Source organism: Mirounga leonina, unplaced genomic scaffold (assembly GCF_011800145.1).
Source record: "Mirounga leonina isolate KUSES-001 unplaced genomic scaffold, KU_Mleo_1.0 Mir_353, whole genome shotgun sequence".
Classification (NCBI taxonomy): domain Eukaryota; kingdom Metazoa; phylum Chordata; class Mammalia; order Carnivora; family Phocidae; genus Mirounga; species Mirounga leonina.
In genome coordinates, this window is record NW_023270699.1 from 1986277 (window position 1) to 1999546 (window position 13270).

At 52.8% G+C, this 13270-nt stretch overlaps 1 protein-coding gene across 1 annotated transcript; it reads right to left on the reverse strand.

Annotated features, from left to right (window-relative positions):
- Positions 1-845: 845 nt before the first annotated feature.
- Positions 846-6411, reverse strand: LRRC3 (leucine rich repeat containing 3). Its single transcript, XM_035030053.1, has 2 exons — positions 6319-6411; positions 846-5595 (listed from the first exon to the last, which is right to left on the reverse strand). The coding sequence occupies exon 2, from the start codon at positions 5429-5431 to the stop codon at positions 4658-4660; it is 774 nt and encodes a 257-aa protein (XP_034885944.1). The 5' UTR covers positions 5432-5595; positions 6319-6411; the 3' UTR covers positions 846-4657.
- Positions 6412-13270: the final 6859 nt, after the last annotated feature.

Sequence of the window (13270 nt, forward strand, 5' to 3'; positions counted from 1 at the left end):
CCCCAAAATGGTTTAGAGACGATCAGGGAAACGTGGCCACTGAATGGCGTTGGGCAGCCACTGTAATTTTTCGGTGCGATAATAGTTTTGTGTTCAAAAGATTCCACTTCCATGAAACTTCTAGAAAAGTTAAAACTGCAGAAAAAGGAGTTCCTGCGTGAAAAAAAATTCACCATTCACACAGAGAGAGCCCCACTGACCGGGGGAGAGAGGGGCTGGTTCTTGCACCAGGGGATCTCTTTTTTGGAATGGCAGGGCTGGGCGACACAGTGAAGGCAGGGGGGAGTCACTGCAGGTGGCAGAGAGACGCCCCTCCCCTGCCAGGAGCTAAGGGGCAGGGCGGGCGCGGGAAGCAGGGGGTAGTCCCCAGGACACACGTGACCTGGCCAGGGCAACTAGGAGCAGAAGGTGGGCGGGGACAGGCAGGGGCCTGGGCTGGGACAGGCTGTTGGGGACACCCATTTACGGCCACCTGGCTGACAGTCTCCTGGGGCAGGAGAGCAGGGCCTCGCTGTCAATTGCCTGGTGTAAAGACTCTGCCCGTGGTCAACCTCAAGCTGCCATCATGATGTCAACCGGCTCACCACCACCCCCAGATTTAACTATTGGCCACCAAGAGCCGGTTTGAGCCGGTACGAGCTGGCCCCAGCCCCCACGGCAGCCCTGTGCTGACCCAGCTCTTCCATGCCGTGGGCTCACGGGTCCGACAGGTCTGGCAGGTCAGCTTCGTGAGGAGGTCTACAGTGAAGAGGGCAGGGCAGGGGCGCTCGGTCTCCCGGGTGGGTCACAGGCGATAACAGAATCCACTCCAGATGATTTAAGCACAACGAGGTTTATTGAGAGTTCAGAGGCAGTGGGGAGGACAGTAGGCTCGGACTTTAGACCCAGCTTCCGGGAAAGATGGCTCCAGAAACCAACCCAGGCTCCTGCACTTGCCACAACTCCAGAACATTCCATCTCTGCCACGGTCTGCCCAAGCAGCCCTGCCTCCTCCCCAGGTAACTGAGTCCAGGATCAAAATCTCATGTACGTGCATCTCTGGAGAACGCGCTGCAAGGGAGCCTGGGGAGCGTAGTGCAGGAAGGCAAGCCAGCCGGGACAGGGCCGGTGCACGGCACCCACCGAGGGACCCCCAGCACCCGGGGCCAGGCAGCACTGAGCTGCTCAGAACTCCTAGGAGACTGGTCCCTGAGCCCCGGCCTTGACTTTGCCAATGCCCCGGCGTTCTGCTGACCCTGGGCGGAGCCGTTCACTTGAGCCTGGCCCCACTCCAGCCCCCCGCAGCAGGGAGTCCACCCGCACACCTTCCTTAGACCTCGTGGGAACGCAAGCCTCCTCCGGGGGCCCTGTAGCAGTACGCTGTACAGCCCTGCTTTCAACCGCCGGACACCCCTCATCTCCTGCCCGAGACTACTGTCCATCAGGAAACATACATCCAGACTGGGTCTACCCAACCTCACGTCCGCTTTAAAACTCATCCACCCCGCTGCAGGCCAAGCTGGGGACTGGGGGCCCCGCGGTGGGAGGCGGTCCCCAGGTCGGGCTGTAGGACCGCGTGCAGGAGGGAAGCTCTTTCGTGCATCTGCAGCTGCAAGCGCCCCCAGTCCCAGCCCAGCAGCAGTCCCCGCGGTGCCTGTCCTGCCTCCCACAGCCTGCAGGCAGCTCCTGGGAGAGGCCTGGGAAGGGCTTCTGGAGCGGAGCCAGGAGCCTCCTCCTCACCAGGGAGAGCCCCCGAGTGTCAGGACGGCCCATGCCCGCACTGGGCCACCCGAGGGAGTGACCCCAAAGCCCAAAGAGGAGGGAGGTTGGGGTACCAGGAGGCCATGGGCGTAGGGTCAGGGTCAGGGGTGGGGCTCTGTATCCACGGCGAGGCTGGGGACCGAGGGAGCAGCTCAACCAGAGCAACTGGGCAGGGTGACCTGGCTCCCAAAGGGTTCCATGAGCCCCTCACTGGCCCTCTTCACCCCCCTAGCCCTGCGGCCTCCCTAGAAGCCAGAGCCCCACCACCGACCCCCAGGGGAAGGGAGGCATCGTCACCACCCCAAGCTGAGTGGCTGTTCCAACCGTCTGCCCCATGGGGAGCCCCAAAATCACCCTGCCCTGACCCCTGACCTGTGAAGTGTTAGCCCCTGTGGCCAAGGAGCTTTGCAGACCAGGCCGTGTGTCTGTATAAAGTGCTCTGAAGGTCCCTATTCGGATCACGGTGAGAGCCGGGGGCCACCCATGTCCCATAGGCTGTGACCCCATTGCCCCCGACAGACGGGGCACCCCCTTTGTCCTGTACCTGACACTGTCAACTCCAATTCTCTCAACGAGGCCAGCGTGACCCTGCCCAGCCTCTGCAGATTTAGGATGTGTCACCCACCCATCGGGGCAGGGGTGGGGGCTGCGTCAGCTGTAGGGCCCGCGGGGGCACCCAGCGATATGTGCTCACACACGGCAGCAAGGAAGGGGGTGGGCCCAGGCAGGGTGTCGTCCTAAGGGGTCTCTCAAGGAGAGAGAAAAGGAGGGGGAAAGGGGGGTGGCTGTACCCCGGGACAGCAGAGGGCTCCCAGTACCAGGGGTGCGAGCTCCCGTGAGCAAGAAGGAGCTTTGTGGTCCTGAAGTTTAGTGACTTGGTGGGCTTCTTTGGAGGGAGGTGTCCACTCTGGAACCCCCCCTGAAGGGTGAGGATCCCAGAAAGACCAGGAGAGCCCGGCAGCCTGATGCTGGGCTCAGGGTGACGGGGAGAGGACGCTTCTGGTGTGTCCAGGGTCCTCGGAAAGGGGCAGCCCCACCCCACTCCCCATGCATCCCCTGAAGAGCCGCATTTGAGTAGAACCCAGGATCTGGGCTGATTCTGGCATAAGAGGAAACGGCGAGTTCCCTGGCAGCGGGACAGGGCCCCCCAGTGCAAGGCTTCCCCCACAGCAAGGAGAGACTCCCCCCAGGACATGAGTAGCAGCCACAGAACCCCGGCACATGACCCTGCACCTCTGCCAAGTCACCTCCCTCAGGCAAACCCACAGGTGCTGAGCTCCTTGTGTGGTTGGACCCCTCTCCCCACTGTGTGAGCCCTGGCATGGGGGGGCAGAGGGACCCAAACCACCCGAGGAGCCTGTGCCTGCTGGTAGGCCAGCGGCAGTGCCCACCCGGGTCACTGGGACCGACAGGCCACGGGAGGTGGGGCCCGGGCCCTGCCTCCCATCCCCGCACCCCTGATCTGGGCGGTAGGCACAGAAGTGGGGTGCTTGCATGTGGGAGGGTATTTGGGAGCTGTCAGTCATTTCTTTTTAATGCACCATAACTGAAAAAGCCAGGACCTTGCTTGGATGGGCCTTTTGGGCGTCAGCTGTGGAGTCTGGATCTCCGAGTCAACCCGTAGATAGGATCAGGCATTCAAGGCCCACTTGAGGTCATCGGACAATCCCCCGGTACAAACCACCCTCTATCTTAATTCTTTCTAAGCATCTGCTTCATGAGGCTTGTAACCTGTACACCTTAAGTTCATACGCAATTTATCCCTATTTGTGCTCCCCCCCAAATATTTGAAACAATTTAAAAATAAGCACTCTTAAAAAAGACATCAAAAAATAAAACTAGAAAGACGGCTCACAGTTAGGTAGGTGGAGGTAATGCCTACCCTGAATGTAGAGTAACACAGCTGAGAGAGTGCTGAGTTCGCTCTGAGATTCCTGGTGGCAGAGGTGAAGACAGACAGAGACAGGGAGACAGAGAGGGAGCAAGGCAGAGAGGTCCTGTTGCTGGAGAAAAGGGAGCATCCCGCTGACCGGCCTTGACACACCGAACATCAGTCCTCCTGTCCTTGAGGAGCGGCTTCGGTGTTCGTGAGTGGAGAGGCAAGGCACGCTACGGACCCGGGATGACGGGCCTTCCCCCAGACCAGGCACAGGGGTGGGACTCGCGGTGGGGACGCACGACACTGCCCCCCTTGATGATCCACTCTGGACCTTTCTCGGGTTTCTGTCCGTGGTCTTCTTGGTTTTGGAGTTTTAGGGCTTCCCCCCCGCTCTCCCCGGACTGAAATGTTGGCACACGTGCTACTCTTAACCAACACTCTGAGAATAAACAAAGTTGTTCAAAGGTTAGTTTGAACGACCTGTTCCACCTACCTCTCGAGAAAAACCTGGTCTCTACTACTCTGCTCTGGAAAGAGTTCTGCGGTCAGATGGGTTCAGGAAATACTACCAGGGGGACAAGGTACATCAGTTCTGCCTTCCACAGATGAGTCTACACCCCACCGTCTGCGGGGCAGACCTCACACACGTGGACAAGAGCCTTTCTTCTCGGAATGCCCTCCACACCGTACAGGCGCCAAGCGGCCGAGGCCGGCAGAGCGCAAGGGACATGGAACGTTATGACAGACGGCCTGGTTTTAAGTCCCAACAGGGTCACTGCCTGACTGTGTGGTTGTGGGCAAGGCCATTTCTCCAAACTCTGGCTTCCTGGCCTGTCAAATGGGCCCGATGGTCACATTTCGGACTTGAAGCGTGGTGCGGTACTTGCAACACAAGGGAGGGGTCTGTGGGGGCGGAATGCCGCTCAGAGGGGGCTGGGAGGCCCCAGTGCGCGGGGCACCGAAAGCTTGGGTCAGCCACCACCTGCTACGGAAGTGAGGGGGGACAGGTGGGCGGTGTTCTGCTTCCGCCGGCAGGCACTAGGGCACCGGGCTGATGGGGTCCTTGGACACGGGGGCGCTGGGCAGGGACTTCAGGTACTCCAGGTGCCTCCTGGCATCCTCCTGGTTCTGGCGCACGTAGTACACGACGTAGGTGATCACCATGGCGAACCAGCCGAACATGGTGACCAGCATGGCCACGTCGGTGGTCTTGCGGTGGGTGCTGCAGAAGCTGACCCCGGAGTCCAGAGCCTGGATCAGCGGCTTCCCCACGAACTCCTCCTGCGCGGCTGTGTGGCAGGCGATCTCGTCCACGGACTCGGGGTCCAGCTTCAGCTCCCACAGGGCCTCCTGCAGCGCACACTCGCAGTGCAGGGGGTTGTGGGACAGGCGGATCTTGGCGCTGAGCTTGCCCAGGGCATCCTTCGGAATCCTGCGGATGCGGTTATGGGACAGGTCCAGCAGCCGCAGGCCCCCGGCCAGGCCCGAGAAGGCAGCGGGGCCGATGGTCTCGATGGTGTTCTGGGACAAGTCCAGCTCCCTCAGCTGGTTCAGGTGCTGGAAGGCTCCGTTAGGGACGTGGGTGAGCTTGTTGGCATCAAGCTTCAGGAGCACAGCGTTGGCGGGGATGTCCTTGGGGATCTCCTGCAGGCCCCTAGCACTGCAGTGGACGGCCACGGCCCCGGCGTGCTCAGGGCACTGGCAGCTCTGTGGGCAGGAAGCGCCCAAGCGCAGGCAAAAGAGGAGGATGAGGCAGGAACCCCCAGCGGGGACCGGCAGGGATGAGGGGCTCTGTTTGCCCACGGGGCCCATGCTGACCACACCTGGGGACTGGTGGACGGTGGTCTCCTCCCACCGGGTGCTGCAGACCTGCGTTCTTCCTCACTCCCCCAGCCGCCGCTGTGCAAGTGACCATCTGACACAGGAGTCAACGCTCCCTCCTTCCGTGCAAGGAGAAGCGGTGTTCTCCTCCAGTCCTGAAAGAGAGCGGCAATCAGCATCACGGTCCCGCAGGGAACCCCGGGGAACACTCTGACTCTGCGGGAGATGTCAGGGGCACACTGAAGCATCTGACCAGCGGGGGTCTCTGTAACTTCTTTCCGAGATTCCCAAAGCCACCCAGAAAAGCAAGGGCAGGTCGCGCTGACCGCTGGCTGGTCCCGGAACCCTGGACACACCCATGGCACACCTAGGGGAGCAGGGGCTGGCCCGCCGGATGAGGGGCCACCCCTCCGAGCTCCTGAGGCTGGAAACCAGGAAGACGGGGCCGCAGGGGTTTCCTAAGAAAGAGGAATGCAGGGCAGAGGGATGGGCAAACGAGTGGCAACCGAGCGGTGCGCGCTCCTGGCCGCCGGGGTGGCCGCGGGGGTGGCGGCCGTGGCCGGGGTGGCGGCTGTCGGAGCTCAGCACTTTGCTCATCCTGACACCCCTCACACAACTGTAAGCTCGGGGAGAGCCCTTCTTTGTCAGCCCAGCGGGGACGAGCACGCGGCCCCGGGGGCGGCGCCTTGCATTTCAGTTGTGGTGGAGAAAGAAGGAAAGCGAGAAGGGAGAAAAGCCAAGCCCTGGGCGCGCGGCCGCGCTGGGGCGTGGAGTGGCGGGGCCGCGCGCGGGGCCTGGCGGGCGGGGCTGGGACCCCAGACCCCGGGATCCCGGGACCCTGCGACCCCGGGCGGCGGGCGGGCGGGCGGGGGCTTTACCTGCGCGGCCGCGTCCGGAGGCCGCTCTGCGCGAGGCTCCCGGCTGCTCGGAGCCCGACCCGGAGCCACACCCCGGCGCGGCGGCGACCCCGGGCCTGCGCCCACCTCTGCGGCCGCTCGGGACACACGCGGCTCGGCCTTCGGCTCCGCGGGGCGGGGCCTGGGTGGGGGCGGGGCCTGGGGCGGAGCCTTAAGGGCGAGATGGGGTGGGGCCTGTGGGAGGGGCGGGGCTGGAGGCGGAGCTGTAGGGCAAGAACGGACGGGGTCTGGAGGCGGGGCCTGAGGCGGCGGAGGGGCGGGGCGGGGCTTGAGGCGGAGCTGCGAGGCAGACGGGCGGGGCCTGAGGTGGTGGAGGGGTGGGGCTTGGGCGGAGTCTCGGATGGGGCGTGGCCAGGACGAAGCGGGGCTTGAGGACCAGGGGCCCGGCCTGGGGCGGAGGGTACGGCCGGGCTTGGGTGGAGTGTGGGGTCTGTGGGACGGGAGCGGGGCGTCACTCTCAGACGGAGGGTGGGGCGCGGGGAGGGATGGAAATTTCAGGGTCTGTGGGCGCGGCTGGGGGCGGGCCGTAGGGCCGCAGACCCCACCCCTGCCCGTGCGGCTCACGCCCGGGCTGGGAGCGGTGCCTTCCCGGCGGGTCAGCCGGGCCCACCCAAGCTGGTTGATGTGTTCTCCGCCAGGCTGGGTCCTGCCCCAGACCATGGCCCCAGCCCCTACCCTCCCGTGTTCTGAGTAGCTAATGTGGGGGTGGGGTCTAGCATTTAAGCTGGATTGGAGCCATCTTTAGGGTTTTGAAAACAGCCTTATTGTGGTGTAGTGACACACAAAACCTCATATTTACATTTGCTGTGTTTGACATCTGTATACACCCGTAAAGCCGTCACCACAATCAACACAGTAAATAGCCCAGAGTTTCCCCTTTCCCTCCGGCCCCCTCACCAGGCAAGTACCAGTCTGCTGGGTCATTGTACATCAGCTTGCATTTCCTGTAACTCATATAAACGGAGTCGTGATCGTGTCCCTTGTTGCCTAGCTCATTTCAGTCAGCGTAATTATTTCGAGTTTACTCATGTTGATGCGATAATCGATAGTTATTCCTTTTACTGCGGAGTAGTAATGCATTATATGAATGTTCCATGCTTTGTATATTTTTCATTTATTATCCATTTTGGGTTAGTTTTGGTATATGGTGTGAGATATAATTCAAGTTTGTTTTTTCTGCCTATGGCTATCCAGTTTCCGGGGCTGTTTGTTGAAATAATGATCCTTTCTCTGCTGAGTTGCCTTTGTACCTCTGTTGAAAATCAGTGATCCTTTATATGTGTGTGAACCTATTTCTATACTCTGTGTTTCATTGGTCTATTTGCCGATTGTTTAGATTTTATTTAATTATTTAGAGAGTGGGGGGAGGGAGCAGAGAGAGCGGGAGAGAGAGAATCCCAAGCAGACTCCCCACTGAGCACGGAGCTGGACCAAGGGCTCCCTCTCCCCACCCTGAGATCATGACCTGAGGAGAAATCAAGAGTCAGGCGCTCAATCAACTGAGCCACCCAGGCACCCCTCTATTTGCCTATTTTTATGCCAATTTTCCAAGCTGTCTTCATTGCTGTGGCTTTATAATGATTCTTGAATCAGGTAGTATGATCTTCCACTTTTGTTTTCATAAAGTTCTTTTTGGTTATCCTAGATCCTTTGCACTTCCTCATGAATTTTAGACCCAGCTTGTCAACTTCTAGCAAAAAAGCCTGGTGCATTTTGTTTGGGATTCCACTGAATCTATAGATCAGTTTGAAAGAATTTATATCTTGATGATATTGAGTACTTCAGTCCATGAACATGGTATATCTTCTCATTTATTTAGAACTGCTTTTGTTTCTTTCAGCTGTGTTTTGTAGTTTTTGGTTTACATATCTTGCCTATCTCTTGTCAAACTTATTTCTCATAATTTCATGTTATTGTTAATGGTATCTTTATTTCGATTTCTGCTTGTTAAATGCTAATATATAGAAATAAAAGATTTTTGGGTTTTTTTAAGTTTTTTTTATTTTTTATTTTTTATTTATTTTGACAGAGAGAGACACAGCCAGAGAGGGAACACAAGCAGGGGGAGTGGGAGAGGGAGAAGCAGGCAGGGAGCTCAATGTGGGGCTCGATCCCAGGACCCTGGGATCATGACCTGAGCCGAAGGCAGACACTTAATGACTGAGCCACCCAGGCACCCCTAAAAGAGATTTTTGTATACTGATCTTAACTTTGCTAAAATCACTTATTTGTTCTAGTAACTTTTTCTATAGATGCCTGAGGATTTTCTACATATACAATCACGCTATCTGTAAATAAAAAGATTATTCTTTTTTTTCCAGTCTGGATGCCTTTTACTTCAATCTGTGTCTAATTGCTTTGGCTAGAGCCTCTATTTCGATACTGAATAGGAGGACTGAGAGCACATATCCTTGTTCATCCCAATCGTAGAGGGAGACCATTCAGTCCTTTAAGAATAATGTTGGTGGCAGAATGTTTTTGTAGCTGTTCTTATCAGTAAGAGGATGTTTCCTTTGTGAAAATAGAGGAAACCTCTTGAAAATGGAGTCAGGAAGCCCCAAAGAAGCACTGTCACTCATGTCCCACTCCTTGCAGCCTGCATCACCAGCAGGAAGAAAGAAGATAAGAATTATCTTGATGAAGGAGGACATTTTTCCCATAGGAATTTAATCTCCTGCTCTTAAAGAAAGGAAGGAAGATCCCTCCCTGTCCTAGCAACACACTAACTAACCACCACTTACCGCCAATGAGGAAATGCCACAACCTCGAACTCTTGTTTTCTCCAATAAACTGTTTGAAACAACCCTCTCCAACTTCCTCCTGAAACCAAATAAAAGCTGACCTTCCCTTTGTCTCTTTGGACCTGCCTCGGCTCACCATGATTTGCCTCACTCCAAATTGCAATTCCTCTGCTATTCCTGAATAAACTCATTTTGCTAGTAAAAGAAGTGGTTATTTTATTTTTAAGGTTGATACCTTCTATTTCTAGTTTGCTGAGAGTTTGTTTTATCAGGAAGGGTTTTGGATTTTGTCAAATGTCTTTTCTTCACCCATTGAGAAGCTTTTTTAAAATTAATATGTTCTTATGGAAGATTATATTAACTGATTTTCAAGTGTTGAATTAACCTTGTGTCCTTGGAATAAATCCCACTTGGTTATGATATATCATCATTTTTATATGTTATTACATTATTTAAAGAGATAGAGCTGCTGAAGTTATATTTTTCCTTGACTGAATGTTGGTAGTTCATCTCTCTCAAGGAATTGTCTTTTTCCACATAGATCAAAGGAACAGAATAGAGAACCCAGAAATGGACCCTCAACTCTATGGTCAACTAATCTTAGACAAAATAAGAAAGAATAGCCAATGGAAAAAAGGCAGTCTCTTCAACAAATGGTGTCGGGAAAATTGGACAGCCACATGCAGAAGAATGAAACTGGACCATTTTCTTACACCACACACAAAAATAACCTCAAAATGGATGAAAGACCTAAATGTGAGATAGAGATCCATCAAAATCCTAGAGGAGAACACAGGCAGCAACCTCTTTGACCTCAGCTGCATCAACTTCTTGCTAGACACGTCTCCAAAGCAAGGGAAGCAAGGGCAAAAATGAACTATTGGGGCTTCATCAAGATAAAAAGCTTTAGTACAGCAAAGGAAACAGTCAACAAAACTAAAAGACAACCTATAGAATGGGAGGAAGATATTTGCAAATGTCTTATCAGATAAAGGGCTAGTATCCAAAATCTATAAAGAATTTATCAAACTCAACACCCAAAGAACAAATAATCCAATCAAGAAATGGACAGAAGACATGAACAGGCATTTCTCCAAAGAAGACATACAAATGGCCAACAGACACGTGAAAAAAATGCTCCACATTACTTGGCATCAGGGAAATACAAATCAAAACCACAATGAGGGGCACCTGGGTGGCTCAGTCATTAAGTGTCTGCCTTCAGCTCAGGTCATGATCCCAGGGTCCTGGGATCGAGTCCCACATCGGGTTCCCTGCTCGGCGGAAAGCCTGTTTCTCCCTCTCCCACTCCCCCTGCTTGTGTTCCCTCTCTGGTTGTGTCTCTCCCTGTCAAATAAATAAATAAAATCTTTAAAAAACAACAACAACAACAAAACCACAATGAGATACCACCTCACACCAGTCAGAATGGCTAAAATTAATAAGTCAGGAAATGACAGATGTTGGCGAGGATGCAGAGAAAGGGGAACCCTCCTACACTGTGGGTGGGAATGCAAGCTGGTGCAGCCACTCTGGAAAACAGTATGCAGTTTCCTCAGAAGTTGAAAATAGAGCTACCCTACGACCCAGCAATTGCACTACTAGGTATCTACCCCAAAGATACTAATGCAGTGATCCAAAGGGGTACCTGTGCTCTAATGCTTATAGTAGCAATGTCCATAATAGCCAAACTATGGAAAGAGTGCAGATGTCCATCAACAGACTGATGGATAAAGAAGATGTAGTCCATAAATACAATGGAATATTACTCAGGCCTCAGAAAAGATGAAATCTTGCCATTTGCAACGACGTGGATGGAGCTAGAGGGTATTGTGCTAAGCAAAATAAGTCAATCAGAGAAAGACAATGATCATACGATCTCACTCACATGTGGAATTTAAGAAACAAAACAGAGGAGCATAGAGGAAGGGAGGGAAAAATAAAACAAGATGAAATCAGAGAGGGAGACAAACCATAAGAGACTCTTAATCATAGGAAACAAACTGAGGGTTGCTGGAGGGGTGGTGGGAGGAATGGGATAACTGGGGTGATGGGCATTAAGGAGGGCACATGATGTAATGAGCACTGGGTGTTATATGCAACTGATGAATCATTGAACTCTACCTCTGAAACTAATAATACACTATGTCAGTTAACTGAATTTAAATAAATAAAAAAAGGAATTGTTGGTTTCATTTAAATTGTTGAATTTATCAGTATAAAGTTATCTATAATGTCCCCTAGTTATCTTTTCAATATGGAGTGTGAAGTGATGTCAATTCATTCTTGATATAGGTAATCTGCATCTTCTTTGTTCTATTACTGATTCGTCAGGATAGAAGTCTACCAATTTTACTGACATTTTCAAAGAGCCAGTTTTTAGTTTCATTGACTTCTTTATTGTTTACTTTTTTATTTCCCAGTTGATCTTTTGCTCACACTGAGTTTAATTTTCTCTTCATTTTTTTGGTTTCTTAAGGTGAAAGCTGAGCTCACTGGTTTGAGACTTTTCTTCTTCTCTAGTACAGGCATTTTAGTGCTATAAATTTCCCTCCAAGTCCTGCTTTAGCTGCATCCCACAAATTCTTAATGAAATTCATTAAGTTTGAAACACTTTGTAATTTACCTTTTGACTTCTTTTTTGACTCATGGATTTAGAAGTGTTTTATTTTGTTTCCAGATATTTGGGGCTTAATTTAAATTCATTGTCAGAGAACATACTCTGTATGCTTTGGGTCCTTTTAAACTTATTGACTCATTTTATGGTCCAGAAAGGGGCCTGTGTTAATAATTGTTATATGTGTGCTTAAATGTGTTGTATGGTTGCTCCGTGGAATGTTCTAGAAGTGTTGATGAGATCAAGACTGCTGATAGTGCGAGTCTAGAATTTTACATTATTGCTGATCTTCTATTAATTGTTGACAGAGGGGTGTTGAAGACTCTGACTGTGACTACAGATTTGTCTGCTGCTCCTTGCACTTCTATCAGCTTTTGCTTCGTGTATTTTGAAGTCCTTTATTCAGATTCTGATGTCTTCTTTATAAACTGGCCCTTCATCATTATGAGGTAACCCTCTTGACCCCCAGATCGTTTGCCTTGAACTCGGTTTTGTCTGACACTAGTGTAGCCACTGCAGCCTCCTTGCGATACGTCAGCGTGGGGGGGTCTAATTTCATCCTCACACTTGTGTCTTTACACTTGGCTTCCTACAGGGTTTCTATAGCACCAAAGTATCTTCCTCCATATATTTATTAACTACAAAGGGAGAAATAATCATTCTACGGTGGAGAAGCATAGCAGAAACCACCCTACCTAGGGGACCAAGGTTAATATCATCAGTAGTAAGAAATGAGTGTCACTTAGCCCTTTGATGCAATGGACCGAGAAACACACACCAGCACTTCTGGGCCATTCTTGCCAATAATGCATGATCTCACTCCAGTCGTGAGAGCTCTTCAAACACACCCGAATTGAAAGACGCGTTACCAGTGACTGATCAGTGCACTTCATAAAAGACAAGGAAGAAAAGACTGCGTCGGTGTTACAGCCTGGAGCAGAGCGAGAAGAGAGCAGAGCTAACTGCGACTGGGTCCTGGACAGATGAGGATGCTGCGGGGGGAGGACGCGACGAGCACCAGGCCATAGCGTTTGCTGGCAGTGCTGTCCTGGCTGCGAGAACCCATAGTCCGGGCTCGGGCTCGGGCTCCAGTCTGTCTTCCTCTGCTCTGCCCTTTTCCTCTCTCCCTGCCTTCTTCTGGACGCGTTTTTGTGATCGCACCTTTTGTTCTGAGTTGGCTGTGACAGCTGTGACTCTTTACAGTGTGATTTCGGTAGCTGCTTAGGGTGTCACGTCCAGCTGTGGCTGCTTACCACAGGGGTCCTTCAGGCCACATTTGGCCATGGCCCGTGCAGCGGTGTACGTCCTCGTGTGTAGGGACCACACAACACCTGATTATTTCTGCTTTCAACAGCCGACTCTCTCTTTAGAGATTAAAATAATGCAAGCCTTGAAGAAGCTGCGGGTATGTCAATGTGGGGCAAGTCAAACAGACGCCTAAAGGGAGCCCCCAAATGAAGGAATATTTTAATATTCAAATTAAATTAAATGGGGTTGCTACCCCAAACCACAGTGCTGGTGCAGGGGAATCCACAGACATGAAGCAGAATGGGAG

Bases quoted from the DNA above. Each gene is read 5' to 3' on its own strand.
- LRRC3 (XM_035030053.1), bottom strand. From the start codon at position 5,431: ATGGGCCCCGTGGGCAAACAGAGCCCCTCATCCCTGCCGGTCCCCGCT.